The sequence below is a fragment of the Vipera berus genome (genome assembly GCF_964194415.1).
Source record: "Vipera berus genome assembly, chromosome: 1".
Classification (NCBI taxonomy): domain Eukaryota; kingdom Metazoa; phylum Chordata; class Lepidosauria; order Squamata; family Viperidae; genus Vipera; species Vipera berus.
The window spans coordinates 199,119,537-199,144,412 of NC_138202.1; the positions used below are offsets into that span (position 1 = coordinate 199,119,537).

Consider the following 24,876-nt stretch of genomic DNA (forward strand, 5'->3'; position numbering starts at 1 on the left):
TGTGTATCGTCAGCGGAGGAAAAGGAACAAAAAGGTCGACATACCGGCCTTCGGTGCTATTGCTATTAAAAGAGCTTTCTCGGCTTAGCGCCCGCCCTGCTACAAAGTGAAAGCCAAGCCTTGGGCAAGAGGTCGGAGGAGGTTGCAATGCTCCTGGTTTATTGGGGCTTGCGTGGTGTTTTTCCCCAGCTCTCCTGGGGTTATTTCCAGGTTTGTTCCGCCCTGTGAAAGCGTGTGCGATTACATAATTCAATCCTATCTTCATTTATTTCTCAGCAGATAGTGGCATTCGGATGACCTTACCGGAAGTCCAAGGCCAAGCAGTATGGTTAGCTCTGGCTGGGGACCAACCCAGGACTCTTCGGGGTGCAGCCTGGGATGGGAAGTTTAAAAAAAATCATGGAAGAGGGCCAGGGACACAGTGCGTCCATATTAATGCCTAGAAAACTGCCTGGGAGTCTCCCATTTATTTACCAATTGCCAAGTTTATTTTACCACAAATGTAGTTATTACTTGCTTCAGACAAAAGAGAGAAGGAAAGCCCACCCCGTATAGTCAGTTTTGTCCTGGGAAGATCTAAAACCAGTCAAGTGACCCATTAAACATAGCTAGATGGTTGCACTGACATCCATCATTATGAAATGCTTTGAGAAGCTGATAAAGGACATTATTGTATCTAGCCTCCTGCCAGCATTTGACTGCTTCATTTTGCTTACTGACCAAATTGCTCTACGCAGGATGCTATTCTGTTCTCCATCTGAGCTTGAAGCACTTAGAGGAAATGTATATGTATTGTTATGTATATGTAGGGGTGTGGCTCTATACATGATGTATGTAGTATGTTTTAGGTGTGCCCTGTATGTGTTTCACTTAGAGCGGGCAACTAAATTTCATTTTTGATGTGTGCCGTTGTGCCCACAATAAAAAAATGACAAGATTATCTTATCAACTTCAGTTCGGCATTTAACACAATCATTCCCCAGCATCTAGTAGACAAACTGGGCCTTTTAGGTGCAACTGGATTCTTGATTTTCTTACTAACAGGCCCCAATACGTGCAAACTGGAACAAATATTTCTAACACCATTTTCTTGAGCATAGGTTCTCCTCAGGGCTGCGTCCTAAGTCCGAACATGATTCACTTGTGGAGATGGTTACCAGCATCAAATTCCTGGATGTGCAGTTAACAAGTAGGCTGGCTTGGTCGCTCAACAGCGAGACACTGGTGAAGCAGGCACAGCAGCACCTGCATTTTCTATGTTGCATGAGAAAAGCACATCTTCCTTCCCCTATCCGTAATACTTTCTACAGAGGGACGATTGAGAGCATCCTGCCATACAGCATCACAGTCTGGTTTGGAAGCATCACTGCTTCAGTCAGGAAGGCAATGCAGAGTGGTGAGGATGGCTGAAATGAATATTGGCAGTTCCCTCCCTTCCATCCAGGACATAGCATATAAGTGTTGCTTGAGCAGGGTCCGCAAGATTGGGACACTACACATCCTCTTCACAACCTGCTAAGCTTGTAAGCCGCCCTGAGTCTTCGGAGAAGGGCGGGATATAAATGGAATTAAAATAAATAAATAAATAAAATAAAATAAATAAATAAACAAATAAACCTGTTTTCCTTACCTTCTGGGAGGAGGCTCCATGGTATCTGAAGCAGAACATCCAGATTCAGTCAGTTTTGTTCCATAGAGTATTAACCTTGTGAATGCTAAAGCTTCCTCTTTCCGTTATATATTCAAGATGGATAGTGATTAATATTTGTTACTTGTATGTGTGTAGCTCTATAGATGTTGTATCTAGTGTGTTTAAATGTGTTATGTGTATACTTTGAGAGCAAGCAACTAAATTTCATTTTTAATGTGTGCCATTGTGCCACAGTAAAAAAATGACAATAAAGGTCTGTCTGTCATTCTGTCTGTCCATCCGAGCAACAGAACTGGAGAAATTGAACTGCTGGAAAAAAATACCCTTTTTTGGACTAAACGTTGAACTTGAGCAGTACGGGGCACACTTCTCAAACCTTGATTGGCTACATTGATCCAGTAAAGCCTGGTCAGTGGAGTGGATAGTAGCAATGTTATTAAGATTTATCAATACTTTCCTGGTACAGCTCATGACATACTTCACACTTTCTTGAGAAAACAGATGGGGAGCTCCTGTTCTCAAAGTGATGGCTTAAAAAGACTGCAGCTAGAAGCATTAAGAGGGAGATTTGATTATATTAATGGCTGAGAGTTATGGTGTTATAAGAACAGGGCAGATGTATTCCCCACTCTTCCATAATCTTCAGCTTGTCTTACTATCTGGCAAAATCTGATTTAGACTGAATAGTGTTAGTTTATTATGTGGCTTCTTTGCTTTGAACATTATGTAACCCTGTCCTTGTGATTTATGGCTTACCACTTTCTTTGAACTTTGGCATTATGATTTCTTCATGAAATCAAGAGCAAAACAACTCATGGCATATCCAGCTTTGTATCTCCATGCTGGACCATCCTAATGATGTTATAGAAGTTCTGTCCTTGGATGGAGCAGGACACACACATTTACTCATCCCTAAGACTGAGTGTCTTTCGGTTTTAGACTCAGTTCCAGGAATTCTCCATCTCCTGGAGTTGTTTTCACTGCACCAAATTATCAGTGGGGTTTCACCAACCTACCTGTGCAATTACGTAAGCTTCTTTCCACTCATGGCTGTTTGTGGAACATAATGACCATGATCAGAAAAGCCTTTACACAGCTTCATCTTGTGTGCCAATTGCACCCTTTCCTGGGGAGGAGGAGCTTTGAGCTACCAAAAAGTTATTTTTTTTTCTTATTCTCCACCCCACTCCACCCAAAAATGTGATCATCTGTAAGAAACTGGAATGGAAAGCAACTGACTTCTAAATTCATTTAAAATGTGTATTTTGTGCCTAAGCATACAAATGCAATCCTTTTGTACAAGAGAGATCTGCTATTTGTAGCAGAACCCATTATAAATGAGACTGTAATCAATTCAATTTAATGAATCACTGGGAGATGGGCCACACAAATTATTTAATCAATTATTGTTGCTGTTGTTGGATTTACAGGACATTCTGAATTGTAAGCTAACCAAAATGAATTTGCCAGTACATTTGATTAAAATGTGGTTGTCTAATTGTGTTCAGTGTTACTATATTCATGTAATGCGTATCCCTGATTAATATAATCATAGCTCAATTAACCCAATTACATTTCACATAATGTACTGACCATTTATATATAGGAGCTGTGATAACAATTTCTTAATAAACACTTGGGAATCCTTAGAAGTCCTATAGGTAGCTTCTCTGACATATTTCATTTTGTTCCAATGCGTGTCATTCAAACCCTGTTTTATTTTGCTTCATTTTCTGTAATATGCCCAATCTTCCACTAGAGGACAGGATGACTATTCATACAATCTAAAATCATTATACTTAAAATAATTCAAAAAATACAATTTTTTTATTTGACACTCTTAAGAATTATATAAATATATCAGGTAAATTACATCTATCTGTTTATTTATCAATCTGATTAACATCTATAATACCTCAAACACATATTTTAAGGACGTTTGTTTTTAAAGGCAGAATATTTACTGATCTGAACATACAATGTTTAAACAGGTAGTCAATAACAAAACAAATCTAATCTATTAAAACAGCTATTCAAATTTTAATCAGTTTAATCCAAAACATAGTAATAAACAGGCTACTTAAGAGTACTTGGGAATTCAAAATAATTAAAATAATTAATTTAAAGAAAATTGGTTATACTGCAACAATTCTGCTATAAGCATAAGGAAGCTTAGATATAAATACATCTACAACAGTGAATAAGTCTTAATATGTTACTACAGGCACATTTTCTAGAAATGTAAAATCCACAGTTCATGAAAACTTTTTCATATCTTGTGTCTTCTCATTAATTTTCCAAATTTGTTCAAGAACACACGTGAAAGTGTTTTGCTGTTAGAAAACCCTGTCAAATTTTGTTCAATTTTGTGACTATGAGTACTCTAACAGTCTGGTCGAATGAGCTACAGACACAGAGACCGCGTTTGTCAGGACTCCAGTCAAGACTAGAAATTGGCTGGGTTGATAATGTGACATTCTGTAAAAGGCTAACTGAACCCGCTATTCCCATTTCTGTTCCTTCTGAATCCTTCTTGGAGCGCTGTGCAGGATACTCACTAAAGTAGGGAAAATAAAATGAGTAAAACCACTTTATGAATATGTATAATGAAAATTGTTTTATCCTATCTTCCTACATTTTTCCCAAAAGCCTCAGGATGCCTTCTGAGAGACGTTGCATTTTATCTTCTGAATAACTTTATGGCATGTGTTAGATCAAAAGAAAGGTGTGCTCAAAGAAAAGGCACAGATCTCTCAGTGGTAACTTTCATCTCACTAAGGTCTGCCTGCTTTTTCCTGTTTTGCCTTTTTTAAGAGGTGGGGAGGGATTGGCATTATATTATTTTGTACTATATTAATGTCTTGTTTTTTAATTTGTTGCTGTTACAAATGCTTCCTTCAAACTGCTGATTTTTTGTTTTGTCTTTTTATTGCTTTAGTGTGTAATTCTATGATTTTGTTCTAAGTCTGTAAATATTTAGTACTTAGAATAGAACAGAGCTGGAAGGGACCTTGGAGGTCATCTAGTCCAGCCCCCTGCTCAAGCAGAAGAACCTATACCATCTCAGACAAGTGGCTGTCCAGTCTCTTCTTGAAAGTCTCCAGTGATGCCCATGATTTCTGAAGGCAAGCTGTTCCACTGGTTAATTGTCCTCACTGTCAGGAAGTTTCTCCTTAATTCCAGGTTGCTTCTCTCTTTGGTCAGTTTCCAACCATTCTTTCTTGTCCTGCCCTCTGGTGCTTTGGAGAATAATTTGACCCCTCTTCTTTGTGGCAGCCCCTCAAATACTGGAATACTGCTATCATGTCACCCCTATTTCTTTTCTTTAGACTAGCCAAACCCAAGTCCTGCAGCAGTTCTTCGTATGTTTTAGTCTCCAGGCCCCTGATCATCTTGTAATGTAATGTTGTAAGCCTGTACTTCTGTAAGAGGTACAAAATTTGCATCGCTCAAAAAACATGACTTTCATGGAAAGTACTTACTATTTCCAGAGATGAAGGTTTCCAGCTCCTCCACTTGTCACAAAGATATCTCTGTTCTGTGGTAGGTGCCGAACTTGCCACACAGTGGATTTGTGAGCCTGACAACAAAATTATTTAACAAAATGAGAGAGAGAATAAAGAGAAATCTTTTGTAGTTTTCTATAACAGACTGAAATCAAGACTCAAGAAAATCAGTAAAGTGAGTGATTAGAACATAGCTAAAAATTGTGTTTGTGCCCCAAATCTAGCCTGCAATGTGCAATGACGAACAAGCACACATTTATCTAATCATTAAGCATGAGCCCTTGAGTTCAGAAGTCGTCGTAATTCTGGCAGTCACATGACTCTGCCTAATTCTGTAAAACATAAAGCGATTTTCCCTTATGTGTTTTGTTGTTACAGAGAAAATGGAAGTTGGGGGAGTTTCATTTCATGCTTGGTGAAGGAGGCAGACTTTTTATACTTCTTACGTTAATGCAAAAATGAGTGACAGTTATGGAGAGGCAGCCAGAGCATGCAAAGAAGGGGCTGATTTACTGCCTGGGCAAGCTGAGACGCATCGAGAGTCTCTCTTCCAATTCACAAAGCCCAGGGTGAGTAAGAAAGCATTTTTCTCTCTCCAGTTCTTCCAAAAATACAAGATAATTCAGGATTCATCACAACCACAATTAATTGCTTGATAACAGGGTGACCTAGTTCAGTGCGTAAATGTGTATTTGACTCTTCTAGGTGGCTCATTCATTTGGAGCACTCCGTCTGGGAGTTATTCATCTTATTCAATGTACATTTTCCACAGTGAAGGCTAGATACAAATGCAAACATATTCTCCTTTTTCCTGATTAGATGTGCATCTTGAGATGAATTGTTCTCCACATATCAAAGGGCTTCTAACCTTATTTGTTAAAAGAAAGAATAATATTCCAATCCATTCTGAATTTAGCTTTGCATGAGACAAATGTTCTAGGGACATTTCCTTCAATGGCATGTGGCAACAAAACACCTCCCACTATAAATTAGCAATCTCTTTTTAAACAAAGTAATTTACCTTCTCTGAAACAGAAGCAAAACCTTTAGTTGGATGCTGAGTTCTCATATCAAAAACATGAAATTTTCCTTCAAGCGATGTAGCTACCAATTTGTTCATATTTATATCTTTCCTGTCAAATTCAACATTGCAGACCTAGAAATTTAAAGCAACCAACCAATAAATTACAACTGAATAACACATTACAAGAAAGAACTGTAATACAATTTATTTAGAAGGACATTCTATCCAGGATGCATAATCTAGAAAGAGAATAGCTAGCTCCATCTTTTTCCTCTTCTAGTTCTCTGCTTAGCCTTAGTGGCATCAAAGGCCTTTTTTTAGTAGAATTATGCAACAGGATTTCACAAAATTTTACACTTCAACAACATTTATGAATTTCCCATTGAAAGTGAGAGACTACATTTTTTTTATTTTCATGTTTACTTTAAAGAATATTTGGTCTGGCATAATTATTGTTCCACACTGCTAGTCTAAGTCAGGTAAAACAAACTGACTAACTAACAAAGAAAAACTCTAAAATGTTACCCATCCCCACAGAATTACAAAGACTTGTGAAGAAAAACTGTGAAGAAGAAGAAAAAGTCTAACCAACCCCATTCTTAATGTTGGTCTCCCATCGTAATGTCATATTCCTAAGGTCAAACAGCTTGATGTCCCCATTGTCATAGCCAGCACATACAACCCGTTCTTCTTGATTGTATGCATTGCCTAATTAAAATAAAATGACAGTATTGAGATAAAGAATCAACAGTAACCAAACATTATTCTAACAAACCTGTATTTGTACACCAATTTTAAGGAAATATATTTGCAGTAAAACAGTTTTGTAATGATAGACAAATCATTTTATTTCAGAAAACAGCATTAAAGCAAAAGAAGTAGCAATTGCAGAATTTATATGTTATTTTTAAAAAGACATTAATGCACATATTTTCTGCCTCTGAATAACAGGATTTGGGGTCTTTAAACTGGCTGTTTGATACCAAACTGGCTGTTTGATACTGGAGAAGATTAAAAGCAATAGGTTAATGCCTGATTTCTAAAGGAATAATTTTAGGGGCTGCATTTCAAACAAAATTTTCAATCTTTCCCTAATAATTCCTATCTGCTTTGTGTGTCAGAGCATCTGAAAAAAGGAATATTGTGATATTCAGTAATACTGTGAATGATTTAAAAATTATTCTGAAGAAATGCTTTGGACCATGTATAAACACAATGTATTGTTTCAATATAGCACAAAGTTCCGCACACAAACGTAACATGTTTTTAGGTTTTGAAGCCTGAAAACAGGCTGCTTTAATAGAGAGAAATATTACATTTGTGTAAGAACCTAAAGATTTTCCCCATTTTTTTAAAGTGCAAACAGCCATTCAGAGAATAAAGTAATGGGGAAACAAAATAAATTCCATGACCAATTTCTATATGGCATGAAAAGGTTAGAAACTCAGACCTACCAAATGCAACTGTCCAGCAATCTCTTGTACTCTCTCCTTGTGCTGGCTCCATATTGGCAACAGGAAAATCTTTTTGTCTTGGATCCCAGACTTTCACTGTCCCTGCAACCGTCACATAAATTTGTATTTATTCTTCTACATCACGCCTGCAGCTTGCTTTTGAGAAAACATCATGCATATACATGCATTTATCTATCTCTGTGTAAAAGTCTTTTGAGTTTAGTTCAGCCCCTGGTGACTTCACAAATGAATCCATGTAGTTTTCTTGGCAACAGTGTAAACACAGATTACTATTTTGCTCTCTCCAACTTATATGCCTCTTCATTTCCAAAAATCATCAGTGACTGACAATATTACTAATAAAAAGATAACATTTCAGTCAGTCTGATGTGCCAACATGTTAGCATGATCATATTCATCCTCAAATGTCTTTCTGAAGAGCCAAGTTTCTATAATTCCTTCTGACTGAAGAGAGATCAGAGGTCCCTCCTTCCTGCAGAGGTTTATACCGCCATGGAAACCAGAGCATGACCTGACTATCACAAAGAACTAATGCAATGTCCTGTCTTCAGATTATATGTTAGTTGGTCAAAAACACAAATCAGATCTAATGTGAGGCTGCTTATATGAATTGGGCCTATGTTCACCTAGGTCGGACAAGCTCATGGTTACCCTGGTGGCCCTGAACCCCATCTTCCCTTCCCAGGAAGGGTAAGTTGGTGCCCAAAAGCAAAAAATATAAGGAAATCCTTATATCAGATACAAAATTGAGCTGGGCACACCTCTGAGTGAATATTTCCCTGCCTCACCTATATGGTTTTGGTAATATAGGTTGTTACCTTCTTTGGGGAGCTTTTTCAGCTTCACAGGCAGCCTGTAGCTCACATATTTCCCAGAATTTCTCCATTCAAGGACTAACTAGATCTGAAAGTTTTTATCCCCAAAGTCAGCCAAATACTACCAGCTTAAACATACTTTATAAATCAGTCTTAGACTTTTGTAGCTGACTTATTTGTGTTCCTCTTTTTTCATTTCACACATGTAGCTATCACTTTGTTCCAACTCTCTAATGACTTATGTGAAAATGCTCAAAATAGAACATACAGCATATGTAGATCTTATTGCAGAATCTTGTAACCATATCATATGGCAACTGAGGACTCTCACATGGAAAAAGGCTGGCCTATAATGCTGTTACCAAGTTTATGCGAGTGAAAAATGTTTATGGAATGTCAGGCATAAACTGGAATGAACAGCAAATTTAATCTGCTGATTGTTCTCTTTCAATTCTTCAGAATCTGCTGGATTATAAATAAATTTGTAGCTTATCACTGATATTCCACAAAAATATTTGCTTGTTTAATAAATGTGATAATAGTGATAATTCAGTTTCACAGGAAAAAACTTTATAAGTTCATACTTTTAAAATTCTCTAAATACAAATATTCCTTGATTTACAACCATTTGTTTAAAGACTGAAGTTACAATAGTGATGAAAAAAGTGTCTTATGACCAGTCCTCAAACTTATGATTATTGCAATGTTCCCACAGTTACTTGATCAAAATTTGGGTGCTTGGATGATGGGAGGAAAAAAACATAAGGAACTCATTGCCATGTATTTTCCATTCAATTTAAGTTTAAAATCAAAGTTAATTCATAATATTGCAGATTTTTACAGATTTAAATTATCTGTATCCTATTCTAACCTACTTCCCTTGTTCTCTCCTTTGAGGACATTGCAAGATGACTAACTTACCATCACGACTTCCTGTCACAATTTCTGGAGCTCCTTCACCAATTCCCAAACCACCAACTCCATCAATGCAATTTATGATTTCTTTATGCCCCTTCACAGAATATACTGGTATTTCTGGAGCTTCCAAATTCCTAAACAGCAGAAATGGAACCGTTATTTTATGTTTGTTCATAAACATCTCCTTCATTTAGAGTTCATCTCTTGATGACTATATGGATACCACAGTTTTCTTGATGCCAGTATGGAAGTAGTTTGTCATTCTCACCTTTTAGAAAGTTTTACAATTTCCTAATTTGACCTATTGCGAATGACATTTCCTGGTAGTCCATAAAATCTACTACTACCCAACCCAAGATCAGAAATGTATATTTATATTTATCAGTATATATGCTTAGAAATGTAACATTCAATACTCAAAATATAATTATAATAATTCTGCAGATGTGTTTCTGTCCACCTGAGGTCACAACACATCTCTATTATTCATTAATAGTCTGGGGTATTTTCCCCCCAGAATTTCACATAAATTCAGAGAAAAGATGCACCTCCTTTAAGGAATCAATTTATTAAAGTTAATATAATTCTTAAAGTAACCATTTTTTAAAGAATCATGTAGAAACTTTCAAAAAGACAAGACTGCTTTTACTGAGTAGCTGAGAAACGTGTTTGCAAAAGATTCAAAGTGCTTCTGAACTATTTTTAATGTGTAAGTCTAAAAACTAGGCTCATCTATTCATACATGGCACACCAGTCATCAAATTGATGCCTAGTGTCATTTATAAATTTTCTGATGAGAGAACCAATGGTAAGATAGTATCAGTTGCAGAATACAGAATTCTCATTTATCTTTACTACACAGAAAACTGAATACTAATGTGAAGTTTTTTTCTTCTTTAAAACATGACAGAAGTCAAAAGAAAATGTGTGTTATTACCCTCATGATGCAAAATGGAAAGATATAAAAATTATAATTCTTACAATGTGGAATTTTTAAAAAAATGTTTTTACAAAAATTTATTATATAGATAATCCTTGACATATGACCATAATGGAGCCTACCCATTACAATCGCATGTTGCAACTGTCACAAATCAGTTCGGTCATGTCACCAACCCAATTTTACAACTGCTTTTGCAGTGGTCAGTAAGCAAACACAGCAGATATAAAAGGAACACTGCAGTATTAAATGAACACCGTGGTCATTAAGCAAGCCATTATTTACTATGGAACAGTTTTGCTAGAAACCGGAAGTTACTTCTGATTTTTAGCAAAGTCATTGTAAAATGCAGTTATGTGACCCCAGGATGCTACAAATAGGTGTAAATTCAGCCATGCTGTGGAGCACTCAAAAGTGTGGACATGTGATGGGGAGGAGCAGGAGACAGCTGTCAGAACTTCAGAACTGAGTCATAAACCCTTATTTTGCAAGTAGATTACCATTTTGAACAACTGTTAAGAGTTCAACTATAAATTGGGACTATCTGTACTGAATCACAGATTGGTCTGAAAATTAACCTGGGCTTTAAAATATATTTTATAATTGACGCTGGAATATTCAGAAAAAAAAATCATAAAAGATAATAAAGTTAATTCAGTCTTCTTCAAAGTAAAATGTTTTATTTCTGTCTAAAAACCTAACACTTCTAAATTAATAATATATTAATAATCCATGTCTTTAAACTTTGCAAAATGAACATATCTTACCATATATTTAAATTTCCACCAAAATCTCCAGTAGCTAAGTATCTTTGTTGCAAAGAAGCAGCCCCAAAGGTTCCACATTTAATAGGACGCGATTTTTCAATCTGGAAGTAAAGATAAATATTTACACTGAATGATTATTATTTTCAATTTATGTCTTGTTTTACCTGTTAGAACATATTCTACATATTAGAATCAAACATTAACTGAACACAGTTTTTCACTTCTATTAGGGTTCAAATTTTATTTATTTTATTTTTATTTTTATTCCATTTATATCCCGCCCTTCTCCGAAGACTCAGGGCGGCTTACAAGCTTAGCAGTAGCCTTCATTCTATGTATATGCCTGCTTATTAGGGCTTTCACACACACCCCAGCGGCATTATTACAAAGTCAGCTTAATTGCCCCCAACAATCTGGGTCCTCATTTTACCTACCTGGGAAGGATGGAAGGCTGAGTCAACCTTGAGCCTGGTGGGATGCGAACCTGCACTAATTGCAGGCAGCTGGTGTTACTTAAGGAGGCATTAGCCCATTGCTCCACCAAGGCTCTTTAATGAATTAACACATTTGACTTCATAGTTTTTGGGGAACAATTCCAAATAAGTCAAAGATGATTATCATTGCAAAGGCATAAAGAATGCCTCTCCCATGCACTTTCTCCTTTATTTTCTCCAATTGAATGTATCTACAAATTGTTAACCTAGTACTTTCTAGATGCATAATCTAAATAGACATAAAACAGAAAAATTAGAAGTCTCCATTCACATTAGTGTGAAGTCATTTTTTAATTGCAATTCGTATCTCAAGCTTCTAAATATAGGTAAGTACTCAACTTACAACCATTCATTTAGTGACTGTTCGAAGTTATGCCAGAGAAAAAAGTGACTTCTGACCAGTTTTCACACTTATGACTATTGCAGCATCCCTATGGTCATGTGATCAAAATTTGGACACTTGGCAACTGGCATGTATTTATGATGGGTTGCAATGTACCAGGTTCATGTGATCATATTTTGCAACTTTGACAAAGTCAGTGGGGAAGCCAAATTCATTTAACAACCATGTCACTAACTTAACAACTGCAATCTTTCATTTAAGAACTGTGGCAAGAAAGGTCGTAAAATGGGGCAAATCTCACTTAACCGTCTCGCTTAGCAATGGAAATTTTGGGCTTAATTGTGGTTGTAAATGGAGGGCTACTTGTACATCCCTTACAAATCATACATGTGTTTAACAGAACTAATATATAGAAATTTATACACAGAAAGATTTAAAGCATTGGCTTCCAGTTGCCCTCCGGGTGAGATTCAAGGTGCTGGTGATGACCTATAAAGCCCTAAATGGCATGGGCCCGGATTACCTAAGGGAGCACCTGCTGCCAGCATCAATTTCCCATCGTCCTGTGCGCTCCCACAGGGAGGGCCTCCTCAGGGTACCACCGGTCAAGGATTGCCGACGGGCGATCCCCAGGGGGAGGGCATTCTCTGTGGGCACGCCTGTCCTATGGAATCAACTGCCAAGGGAACTCCGGACTGCCCCTGACCTTCATTCATTTCTCTGGGACCTAAAAACCTGGTTCTTTGAGCTATCTGTTCTGGACTGAGGGGTTTAATGTTTTTAAATTGTGATTTTAATTTTTTGCGGCTAGACTTAATTTAATTTAATTTTAATTTTATATTGTATTGTTTTTAAATTTTGCCTTGTAAACCGCCCTGAGTCCTTTGGGAGTAGGGCGGTATATAAACCGAATTAATAAATAAATAATAAACAAATAAATAAATTCAGAATGACCAACATTCTAGTTTGCCAGATCCATAAAATCCAATTTCTTTACAGAAAATCAAATTAAGATGCAATTTTTTTCTATAACTTTTGAGCCAAGATGAACTCTTTCTATAAAAACATGCAATTATATTTATTCTCTGTTCCATTTTGCCTTGTCTTTACAATCCCACTTCATATGGGCAACTTCATCTATTTCTTTTTTCCCCAACCTTCCATTTAGTATGTGTTTGTAGACAATTGTTTTTTTAAAAAAACTATATATAGCACACACTTTCCCTGTCCCCACTTTTCCTATAAGGCAGAGGTCCCCAACCTTTTGGGCACCAGGGACCGGTTACGTGGAGAGAGGTTTTTCTGCGGACCAGAGGGGGCATGTTTTTGTGTGCTGCCTGCATCCTGCGAATGGGGATTTCCTTGTTTGTGCAGACTGGTTGCTGGCATGCTGCAGTCCGGCAATGGTCCATGGACCGGGGGTTGGGGACCCCTGCTATAAGGTATACACTAATATACTGTGCTTTTCCACATACTTTTCTTCACAGCCAGTATATTTTGCATGCACCTCAGTTGCAAACAGAACTTTGCGTTAAACTAATTAATTTAGCCCGTCCAGCTAGTTTACAGAAGATATACTGTATGTAGATCTTCTAAAGAATGCTTCACTTTAAAGTAGATATGCCGTTTCAACTCTCTGCCAACAATTCATCAAGGCCATTCATGGTGATCCATTCATATTAAAAAAAAACTTATTTATAGAAGAAATATGCTTCTTTTTGGAAAGAAATATTAAAATTAAAACTTAATTTCATTTTCCCTGAAATGGGGAAAAAAATGAAGCGTTTGCCCCTTGTGAGGGTTTAATTACTGTATTTTATACTCTACAAAGTCAATCTGTACTATAGAAAAGAATAAAACCAATGGGTTGTGCATCTCTTGCAGTGCTATGGCTACAGTAATTAACTGCACTATGATTAGCGGACTGCTATGTATATAAGAACAGTTAATGCTTATTTCCATGGTGAGCACTGTGGCATTCTTTATTACTCATTTCTTAACATGTGACTTGAATATACTGCTTTGCCAAATACTGGGTGCTCACATAGCTAGAAGATACTAATGCCAATACAAGTAGTACTTCCGGACTTATCACAATTGAGCGCAAGATTTATGTTACTAAGCAAGACAGTTAAGTGAGTTTTGCCCCATTTTGCAGTTGTTAGGTTAATAACATGACTGTTAAGTGAATATGGCTTCCCACTTGATTTTGCTTATTAGAAGGTCACAAAAGATCATATGACACTAGGATACTGCATCTGCCATAAATATGAACCAGTTGCCAAGGGTCCAAATTTTGATCACATAACTATGGGAATGCTGCAATGATTATAAGTATGAAAAATGGTTACAAGTCACTTTTTCATTGCCGTTGTAACTTTGAATGGACACCAAATGAATGGCTGTAAGTCAAGGACTAATTGGATATATTTCTTCATGATTTGTTCTAAGATGCTGTAGCATGTATTCTGTTAACTGGAATTGAAGCTTCTTAATTAAAAGATTAATATTGAAATGACCAATAACCTTAAGCTGTTTTCCTACTCATCTTCTGCATTCATCTACACCTTGCTTCAGACACTGCAATTAATGCCAGTGGAGGCAAACTCCAGGCATTCTACTTGTAAGAAAATGAATGCAGGGCCCCCAACATAGGGCAATCTTTACTAAGTACACAAAGAGTGACAGAGGCCAATTTATGATGTCACTTCTTGATAAACATATGTAATTCACACAAGACCTCAATCCTGAGATCTCATTTTACGAATGGTAAAAACCCATTAAAGGACTCTGTGTCAGTATCAGACACATAAAAGAAAAATCACATTTGGACAAAATTCAAGAGAGAATAAAAAAAGGAAACAAAAAGACCAGGGTGCATCCTCTAGTCTACAGCAACCCACTCGTTAGATAAGCAGGGATTAACATTAGACAAGCAATAAAGCAAACAACAATATTCTAATCAAGGAACTGCCAAAGAGAAAACCATACTCCACCAACTCTAGCAGGGCATGCTATTGTACATGAAGAGGGAGCAAACCGCAGATTCGGGACTAGCACTGATGATGTTACCTAGTTGGGTAATGAAACGGCTGCGTGCAAACAACCAAGCCCAGAGAGCACAACACTTCCTAGTTCAACCCCTGAGCTACACATATTCTCTTCTATTGGAATTACTATATCAGCCCTCGATCTCAGTCGGTAGAAAACTTAGGGAACCCACGGTTGAGCTTCCACTTAAGCCCAGGAAAGTATCCTGTGGCCCGTGCAAAATTAGCACCGTGGTTGCCAAGCGTATAGTAGTAACTCCTGGGAGTGAGGCTGGTATTCGTGGGCTTCTTGCTGCTCCCGTGGGAGAACCGGGGGCTGCAGCCCGGCGCGTTCTCTTCCTTACTTCGCGGAGGAGGTTGAGGCGGCCGCCCTGCAGCTCGTAGAGCTGAATGACGCCGGTGCCGCGCGGGAAATTGCCCAAGCAAAGGAGGCGAGCGCTGCAGGGCACCCATTTGCAATCGAAGACAGTGTAATTCAAGCTGTGTTGTGTATGCGCGATGATCTGCGGCTTCTCCAGCAAGCCTCCCGCCGACATGACAGCGAGAACCCGCCCCCGAGCCCAACGGCACCCGACGGGACCTAAATCTGCGCCACCACCCTCCCCCCCTACTCAGGCGTCTCCGCGCATGCGTAGTCGACGGAGAGGTCACACATCCGGTATACTAGATCATAGAGATTCGCAGGCTGTTGTAGATCCTTACTCCCTTTTTGGCGCAGCACCGCAATCCCTTTCCACCTGAAACCCACTGGCAGGGCGCTAGAGGAGCAAGGCCAGGCCTTCGCTCTCTTGAGTCTACAGGGCGGGGAAAGAGAGCGCGATGCCCAACCATAGAGTGCGAAGTGGAGGAACGGGAGGGCTTCTGTCGGCTGTTCTTGCGTGGCCCGAGACGTAGCCCCGCCTCTTCCTGTCAATATCGTGTTAGGTAAGGCCGGCTGAGCGTGGAGATGGAAAGCGCTGGCGAAGAGCGGCTGCCGCTGCCTCCGACAGAGATGGAAACACAAACTCACCAAGAAGGCTTCACGAAGGTCCTCAGGCGGAAGAGGCGCCGGGAGCCCCAGATGGACACGAACGAGAGCCCGGTGCCAAGGAAGCGGCCGGATTTCCCTCCTCTTAGCGGGGAAGCCCTGGCCGTAAGTGACGCCGGTTGCTGCTGGGGTGGCCGAAGTAGAAAAGGGTCACCGGCAATCGTTCCTTCGGTGCCTGGGCGCAGATTAAGTTTTCTCCTCCCGGCCTGGCGTTTCTCGGGGAAAGGCATATGGCGTTTTGCAGTGCAAACGGCAAGCAGGCGCTTTAAGCTGCGGGGGTTTCAGGACCATGTTTATACTACGTTCCAGGAGTAAGCCGAATGTGGCTTACTCTGGTTTTACGCGCAACTGTAATCGTCAGGTTGATTTATTATAATTATATCGTGGGTGGGGTGGGTCTATCTCAGGGGTCTTCAAACTTGGGCCCTTTTATGACTTGTGGACTTCAACTCCCAGAATTCCTCAGCCAGCATGCTGGCTGAGGAATTCTGGGAGTTGAAGTCCACAAGTCATAAAAGGGCCCAAGTTTGAAGACCCCTGGTCTATCTGAACGTAGGCATCCCAGTCTTCCCGTTCCTCGCTTTGGTGTTCATTCTGAGAAAAAAGCTATTTTGGTGAAGGTCAAAGTCAAGCTTCAAGCAAGGTTTTAGTACTGAGATAAGTCTTGGTCGCACTTGTCAATGACCTGTAGCAGAGGTGGGATGGCGGTGGTGCATCCACCCTTGTGCCCCTGTACAGTTCTCCCTTGGTTGGGGGGGGAGCAGGATGGATGTTGAGATGGTCAGTCATTGCTCTGGAGAGGCATCTTATGGCTTAGGTACTGCAGTGCAGTCTACATCTGGCTGCCCTGGGAAACCTCTTGGAAGCTTCAACTGGTCCAAAATGCAGTGGCACAAGTAGTGATGGGCCTGCCTCAGTATGCCCAGGCAACACCTCTGCTTTGTGAGTTGCACTGATTGCCAGTTTGCTTCCTGGGGCAAGATAAAATGCTGGTTGTTACCTGCAATGCCCTTGGATTGGAAGCAATGGATTTTTACCATTTTATTCTGCTTTAGCTTCTCTTTAACAAATTTGTTTGATCCTTAATATACTGTTATAGGGTGACTGAGTTTGCCATACATATTGTATATAGAAATCAGGGTTTTTATTAGATCTGTATAAGGTGGACATAAGTTTTTAGTAAAAAAAATCAGAAGGAATCTGATGTCAGAATAATCGACTAACGCATAAACTAACACAGCTCTTTTCTAATTTTGAATAGGTAGAACTTTAGAGGCAAGAATCTCTAATATATCTAATATTAGGAAAAAAACTATTTTCTGTAGTTTATTGTATGTAAACTGAGTTAAACTAAATGCGTGGAATAAGTTTATTTGCTGAACATTTTATTATGTGATGGTTACTATTTTTTCTAGTGTGGAAAAGGTGAATTGAGAAAAATCCCTGTACCAGCAAACAGATATACTCCTTTGAAAGAGAACTGGATGAAAATTTTTACACCAATTGTAGAACATTTGCAGCTTCAAATTAGATTTAACTTAAAAACAAGGAATGTAGAGATAAAGGTAAGTAGTAAGTCTACTGTTTTTGAAAAGTTAATGATGTCTTGTATTTGTGTCTGTTGTTGGGAAAAAAATCACTCCTAATATTTCTTTTTGGCATTAGAAATAATATTTTGTTAAAACAAGTTATCAGCTTAGTGTTTTAGCAGTAAGCCATAATAAGCCTTATTAATTTGGTCAATAAAAATTCCAAATAATTTAATTATATGGGAAGGCATTCCAATGAAATAAATATTCCTTCAACTATAAATAGATAAGTCAAATGTGCATTGTTTAAATAGGAGCAGATCTTTCACAAAGGGAACTATTTATCTAGTTGCCACCCAGAACATGTTGCATATTTGATAGTAGCAAATTATATTGCAATTATACTTGGATGCCACTAGCATGGCTAAACAGAAATTTCTGTTTCTGTCCTCGGTAAATGAGGAAGAGTAGATCAATACATTGATTCACAACTTTACTAATTATTTTGGCCCAGTGATTCTTGACAGCAATGTTTGAATCTGTAAAGAATGCTTTAATAATTAGTTCTATTAATTTCAGAAAATGCTGGTTTGTTAAAACAGCATTTAGATCAGAGTTATTAAAATTGGAAAAGTCAATTCTAAATGGTTTGAAATGAATGTATCAATTCTAGGCAACCACAATGTAGAATATGATTATAATTCTTCCTATACAGATTTGAAGTTTTTTTATTTATTCATTAGCACTGTCAAATTAGCCTTATATAATAGAAGCAATATAGAATATTGTGTTAATATAATTTTTTAAGTTAATATTGAGAATTAATTGAATTAAATATTTAGGAGAATAGATTGTGGTGCTTCATGTAATATTTTATGAATCTTCCAAAGGATCACTTCCTAAATTGTAAAACTTATTTTATTTTCTAGACTTGTAAAGAAACAAAAGACATAGGTGCTTTGACAAAAGCAGCAGATTTTGTAAAAGCTTTTATACTAGGATTTCAAGTTGAGGTAAGTTCTTGTCTACTGTAGTTCACTTCATTGTTTGAAATGAAAAGATCTAAGAAGTGTCTTCATACGGGACTGGGGGAAGAATTTTGTTCTTTTTGGATAATTAGCTGAGGGATTTAATACTTTGTGAGCCCAGTTGCTGAATCTGTACAGACTTGTTTACATTTATTTGTAATTTATGTTTGTTCTGGTTTTTATCCTTTTGTACATTACCGAGTCCCCTTGGTGATATTAGCAATTATATAAATTATCTAAATAAACAAATGTCTCAGTGGATGAGGTTTGCATGTGCAATAGCGATACAGATCAAAACTTGGTTTTACTTTGCCTGGATTGGTGTACCATGAGCATGCACAAATAAATTGGAAAACAGTCGGATTAATTTTGAGATGGTAAAACCCATGGGTTAAGAACATTTTAATTGACAGGTAATTTCCTGCCAATTGATGACTTGCAGAATTATGTAGTGCTATGTATTCTTTGAAGTATTTGTATAAGTGTGCGTATTAGGGAACTTAGTACTATTGTCCATTATTTCAGATTTCTAGCCAATTATTTTACTGTCTTGGTAATGCAAAGCCAGAGAATCCATGTGACATATGACTTACTAGTGACTGTTCTTGATCCTGTATTTTTAAGTCATATTTATTTATTTTTTTTAAAAAAGCAACTGTTTTCTCTTTCAGGATGCACTTGCATTGATCAGATTAGATGAGCTTTTTCTAGAATCATTTGAAGTAACAGATGGTAAGTATGAAAATCAGTATAAGATATCAAAAGATCAGAACATAAATGGGTATTGGGATGTGAGATACATATAGTTAAGAACTGTTATTCATTGATAGGAATACATCAAAGTCTGAAATAGCCTCTGAAAATAATTTTGAAACGTATTCAGTGTTTGGTCTGAAAGATCATTTCCCACCAATTAATTTTTTAGTTGAACTATTTCTCAGTTAAAACTGCCAACCTTTATTTGTAACTGTTAACGTGTCTTGTGGATTTCAAAGGGTATGTTAAAATTGTAAAAGATCAACTATTGCATAATGTCACTGTTAGACCTTCTGCTGAGTTATCATGAGAATCTTTAATGCAGACTGAACAGCAAAAGCATTGTTAGAGATATGTTACTAAATAATTATGGTTTGTGATTAGAGTTGTGTAATTTTTTCTAGTTTCAGCAAACACTCTCAAAACTAATTTGTTGTTTCTCTATATGTATACATATATATTTCTAAATGTTATTTGTTAGCAGATTTTCTATACCAACAAAGATTTGGGTTTCATTTCTGTGGATTGTCTTGTTTCATCAGTGTACCTGAGAGAAGTGTTGAGAAAATGTTAGAATCCTGTCATCTTAATTCTTGTATTATTACTTATCAGCATAGCCCAGGGGTTGGCAACCTGAAAAAGCAAAAGAGCCACTGGGAACCGGTTCCATCACACATTAAAAAAAGTGGGAGCCGCGTGCGTGCATCCACGCGCATGTGCATAAAAAATGTTTTGCGCATGCGCAAAATGTTTTGTTTTTTGCGCGTGCGTGGATACACGCGCGCGGTTCCACTTTTTTTATGTGGACGCACCTGCACGCCAGCGGCGACGGGTCTCCCTGGTGATGGGCGCTGGGTTGCGGCGCCGCCTTCATCCTGGGCGCCACCAGAGGCACCCCCGGGACCTCCAAACTGCCGCCCGAACACCCGTTTGGAGACCTGCTGGTGCCGGTTTAGAAAGCTGTTGTGGGCCGCGGCAGCTTTCTAAACCGGCACCAGCAGGTCTCCAAACCGCACCTCCGCCCGAACACCAGCAGGTCTCCAAACGGGTGTTCGGGCGGAGGTGTGCGCGCACCTCTCCAAAGGTTTGGAGAGCTGCACGCGCACCTTGGAACGGGCAGCGGCGGTACCCGTTTGGAGACCTGCGCGTGCAGCTCTCCAAACCTTTGGAGTGGTGCGCGCACACCTCCTCCCATTCGGAGTGGTGCGCGCGCACCTCCGCCTGTTCCGAGAGGTGCGCGCGCAGCTCTCCAAACCTTTGGAGTGGTGCGCGTGCACCTCCTCCCGTTCGGAGAGGTGCGCGCCCACCGAGTGACCGGGAGCCGCAGGAGACGGCTTAAAGAGCCGCATGCGGCTCCGGAGCCGCGCGTTGCCGACCTATGGCATAGCCCATTAAAATGTGGGGGGAATAGGGCGTAGAACTTCATGAATCTTTTTGAAATATATACTTTAAAAAATTAACTGGTTCTCACTTGACTGTTAAGTGAACTAAGTCTCACACTCAGATTTAGCAGTCACAATTCATTGGACTCCCAACATGAACAAACTAAAGCCCAGGGAAGTGGTAAATAAATAATTAAAACAGAGTTTTCTCTTTAGTGAAACCTTTAAAAGGAGATCATCTTTCAAGAGCAATAGGAAGAATTGCTGGAAAAGGAGGAAAAACCAAATTTACTATTGAAAATGTAACAAGAACGCGAATAGTTCTTGCAGATTCGTAAGTATTATATAGTTCCCACCTTTTAAAAATGTTGAACTTTGGCTAATAAACTTCCGGGTTTTAATGTAATAGTCCTCTGTATTTTTAAGCAATTGCAGAATCCCATTTATAATTTTGCCATGCTTATTATACATGCTGGATATATTAAAACTGAATCTTCAGTTTATTGGACCCTACTGATAAATTCCTAGGAATAAGACACTTTACAGTGTATCTTCTGGCTGAAAGTAGTATATATACAAATTGATATCCTTGCATGCATTGCTGGTGACAGCAGATGAAGCCTCTATATGTGCTATATTGTTATTACTCATATAATGATAATGCCTGGATTTGATTGGCTCAGAGATTTCAAAAATATTCAAGCTGTCAAGATTTCTAGCCTTCATCAGTCAACATATTACAAAAAACAAGTAGCAATAGAAAAGGTTTATGGGCATTATTTCAAATTGTTTAATATCACAATCAGGTGTGTGTATCTCTGTCTATAGCAACTTGTAGCTATATACCACTAAAATTCTCTTCATGACCTTTAACTGGATGAAACATCATAGGGCAATGCTTTTTGAACCAAGGTACCTCAAATGAGCTAACTTACGGAATACATCCAAAATCCAGACCCATGACTCCCATGGAACTGAAATTTGGCAAATTTTATAAAACATGAGATAAAAATAATCAAAAAGCATTCTATGACATAATATGTCATATTTCCCGTGAGCAACTTCTAATGTTTGACTATGATACACAGTTCAACATGGGTTACTTTCAAGGTAGATAGATCTCTCTGAATTTTAAGAACTTTTTAAGTACATTAAAAGTTATGCCATTGTTGAAGATATTAAGGAATCTGGCAAGGATCTTAGAAACAACCCACAGGGTCATGGGTTGTCTATATTTAAAAGTACAATGGTAATTGTATTATAATTCAATAAGAGAAGCAAAAATTGAAGAGTTAATGAGCCTCAGTTAAGACATTCAATGTGTCCCAACAGATGGTTCAGAAATGAAATAAGTGAGGATGGCATTATGAACATTTCTAAAGAATTGTAAAGGCAAAGCATAACCAGTTGCTGAAACTGGTCCTTATGGAAGTAAATTTATCTTGGAGCTGCTTTTGTATAAAAACATAAAAGTGCTATATAAAATTGTATAGTGACTAAAAGTAGAATTCTTTCAGATGTTCAATATCTTAAACTTTATATGTGAAGAAATCTTTTATTTTTAATTACAGGAAAGTTCATATTTTAGGATCTTTCCAGAATATTAAAATGGCACGGACAGCCATTTGCAATCTCATTCTAGGTAAAACTTGTATTCCTTTTGTTAACATTATATTTTGAATCTTGTCAGTTAAGGAGGAAAGATTTGCAAGCAGAAAGTGCTTTTAGTTAGAGAAATGTAACTTGACATTTCTATGAGGGCAAGGGATAATCTAAGGGCTATAAACAGTGATCAGTGGATCAGGAGCCATAACTACAGGCTGTTTCCCTACACAGCTCAAGTTTTCAAGGGTGGGTAATCAAACACCGAAAAACCTGAGATGGCACAAAATTGCTGCTTTCCATATATGTCACACTGGAAGACGTTTTTGGAGCAAGAAATTAAGTTATTTTTTTCATATCATTAAACTGATGGCTCATCGGTGGGCTTCATTATTACCCTTGTTCTGCATCTGCCATCTAAATTCTAACCTAAATATATAGAATTTTGTGTTTAATGTAAAGTAGCACACATTCATTTAGGGATATTCTAGTTAGAAAAAGGCCTGAGCCGTACCAATTTTAAATATATATACATACATGAATGTGTGTGTACACATACATGTACATACACATATACATATGCACACATATTTCATCTTTCTAGAATGCCCATCTCCTTCAAGAATGTATGACACAGCAGCCTGATAAGAGCTTGCATTGTCCTAGAACTAAATTCTATTCCTAAGTGAATAGTTTATTATTAATAGTTTTTATTATACTAATTATAACTGTAGACCTTTGCTATATTTTTAAAAATACATGTATCTTTAGGTATAAATCAGTTGTATTAATGCACTGTTTTCTTCAACAGGAAGTCCTCCATCTAAAGTTTATGGCAATATTAGAGCAGTAGCTAGCAGAGCAGCAGAAAGATTTTAAAACCAGAGTTTTTGAAGTCACAAAATTCTACACAAGATACTGGAAAACACGTGAAGAAAGAAGCCATGTCAAAATGTAGATTACAAGAAAGTGTGCTTTTCTTTAAAACCCAAACACATTGTTTCAGAAGCTCTGCTAAACCATTTCAAAGGGGTGACAATTCAGCCAAACTAAAATTTGGGATATTTTGTTTGTCCAGAGTTTGGGCTGAAACAGAAGGATTTTAAGGGTGAGTTGGGCAAGGCTGATATGAAATGCCTATCTCTTCCCTCCTCTGGCTTGTGGCAGACTTCCTTGCTCCATTTCCCACTAGCTACTGCCACATCCTTAGCTTTCAGTGAAAATGACCACCTGAACTGCTCCTCCCTCTGATCTTTGTAGCATCACTTTCTTGTTTCTGGTTGCCACCAATATCCCTAGGATTTTCCACTTTCTCCCTGCCCCCAAATACTTCTTTCTGAATTAATTCATGACTACACCACTCAAAACTAGCAGTTTCATGCATGGAATATTCTTCACATCCCTAGTAAACTGATAGCAATTTTCTGTTCCAACATGACTGGTATATAATAGAACTGCTGCAGCAATGCTCTCAAACATCTATCTGCAAGCATTCTAAACGAAATTATATCCAATAAAAACTGGTACTTGAATTTCCTTCTAGCTGACATGATTGTTTTAAATTGAATGGATGCAAGGTTAACTGAATGATCAGAATACTTTGTATAGTATGCTGCAAGTCACTATTGGATGCATTGTTCTTAGCAGAAATCCCCAACTCTTAATATACTAAGATATTTAGAAATATAACTGATTGCTGGCGAAGCTGCTATTCTATCAAATAAAGCATGGGGCTGCTTGCTGTATTTAGCACACAAATGTATTTATGGTTAAAGTCTATTAAACTAGCAGACTACAAGCATCTAACTACATCTATCCAGATGTTAAAATAAGTTGATCAAATGTTTCCAATCACAAATGTTTTTCCCAAGGGAGGAGGAAGCTGTTACAATGTTGCTACCTTCCTTCCTGGAAGAAGAGAAGTAAGTTTTTTTTCAATATTGTGGAAATACAGAGGGACATACGTAAAGCAACAGTAGATCCTAGGGTTAGCTGTTTTTGCATTAGGGCCACCCGCCTTTCTAATTCTACAGCAGAGACAGAATGCAAACTAGACTTGAGAGGGCACCAAAGAAGTCTAAAACAAAAATGGAGGCAAGTGGAATCTTACACCTTTAGTCTCGACTCTTGACAATTGCCTGAACAAGTTTTTGCTGTTTTGTTGGCAGACATTTTGGGAAGTGCCTTGACTTTTCCTTCCTAGAGCTATGAGAATGGAATTGACCCAGTTGCCTTTCTACCCAAAGCAGGACTAAAACTCGGTCTCTGCCTAATGTCTTTAACCACTACACCAAACCACCTCTCAGGAAATGAATATCTATCCATCGTAAAAGAACCTTGCAGGTCTCCACATTAAAATGTAATTTTTAGTAATTTGGCATCTTAAAACATTTATAGAGAGCCCATTTCATATTATTTCACGGCCCAAATATGTAGACAATTTACAGCAGCTTTTGGAACAACTGATTTCCCCCCCCCATTTTTTGCTGTAAGATTCTGCAAGTTGCTAACAAAAAATGTCCTATCCCATGAATGCTGATGGATTAATGAGAGCTTGCTAATAGCAAAC

The 24,876-nt window shown here is 38.0% G+C and overlaps 2 protein-coding genes and 1 long non-coding RNA gene across 3 annotated transcripts; 2 read left to right on the forward strand and 1 right to left on the reverse strand.

Moving 5' to 3' along the window:
* Nucleotides 1–3,462: 3,462 nt before the first annotated feature.
* On the reverse strand, nt 3,463–15,568 carry DNAAF10 (dynein axonemal assembly factor 10). The gene is made up of 8 exons (XM_081314730.1): nt 15,328–15,568; nt 11,097–11,197; nt 9,393–9,523; nt 7,636–7,737; nt 6,774–6,889; nt 6,179–6,313; nt 5,134–5,231; nt 3,463–4,208 (listed from the first exon to the last, which is right to left on the reverse strand). The coding sequence occupies exons 1-8, from the start codon at nt 15,517–15,519 to the stop codon at nt 4,001–4,003; spliced, it is 1,083 nt and encodes a 360-aa protein (XP_081170856.1). The 5' UTR covers nt 15,520–15,568; the 3' UTR covers nt 3,463–4,000.
* LOC308660373 lies at nt 4,220–6,915 on the forward strand. Its single transcript, XR_014024729.1, has 3 exons — nt 4,220–4,776; nt 5,536–5,726; nt 6,719–6,915. It is a non-coding gene; the product is annotated as an uncharacterized lncRNA (long non-coding RNA).
* An 83-nt stretch (nt 15,569–15,651) lies between the features above and the next one.
* On the forward strand, nt 15,652–24,051 carry PNO1 (partner of NOB1 homolog). The gene is made up of 7 exons (XM_081315363.1): nt 15,652–16,115; nt 17,426–17,575; nt 18,469–18,552; nt 19,239–19,299; nt 20,922–21,039; nt 22,277–22,347; nt 23,119–24,051. The coding sequence occupies exons 1-7, from the start codon at nt 15,930–15,932 to the stop codon at nt 23,184–23,186; spliced, it is 738 nt and encodes a 245-aa protein (XP_081171489.1). The 5' UTR covers nt 15,652–15,929; the 3' UTR covers nt 23,187–24,051.
* Nucleotides 24,052–24,876: the final 825 nt, after the last annotated feature.

What these genes read in the sequence shown, in the direction of transcription:
- PNO1 (XM_081315363.1), top strand. Translation starts at nt 15,930, where the DNA reads ATGGAAAGCGCTGGCGAAGAGCGGCTGCCGCTGCCTCCGACAGAGATG. An exon ending in TTAGCGGGGAAGCCCTGGCC is followed by an intron (nt 16,116 to 17,425) that starts GTAAGTGACGCC and finishes TATTTTTTCTAG; the next exon opens with TGTGGAAAAGGTGAATTGAG. An exon ending in CGAATAGTTCTTGCAGATTC is followed by an intron (nt 21,040 to 22,276) that starts GTAAGTATTATA and finishes TTTTAATTACAG; the next exon opens with GAAAGTTCATATTTTAGGAT.
- DNAAF10 (XM_081314730.1), bottom strand. Translation starts at nt 15,519, where the DNA reads ATGTCGGCGGGAGGCTTGCTGGAGAAGCCGCAGATCATCGCGCATACA. An exon ending in GGTGGAAATTTAAATATATG is followed by an intron (nt 9,524 to 11,096) that starts GTAAGATATGTT and finishes TCTGCTGTTTAG; the next exon opens with GAATTTGGAAGCTCCAGAAA. An exon ending in AACCTTCATCTCTGGAAATA is followed by an intron (nt 4,209 to 5,133) that starts GTAAGTACTTTC and finishes TCCCTACTTTAG; the next exon opens with TGAGTATCCTGCACAGCGCT.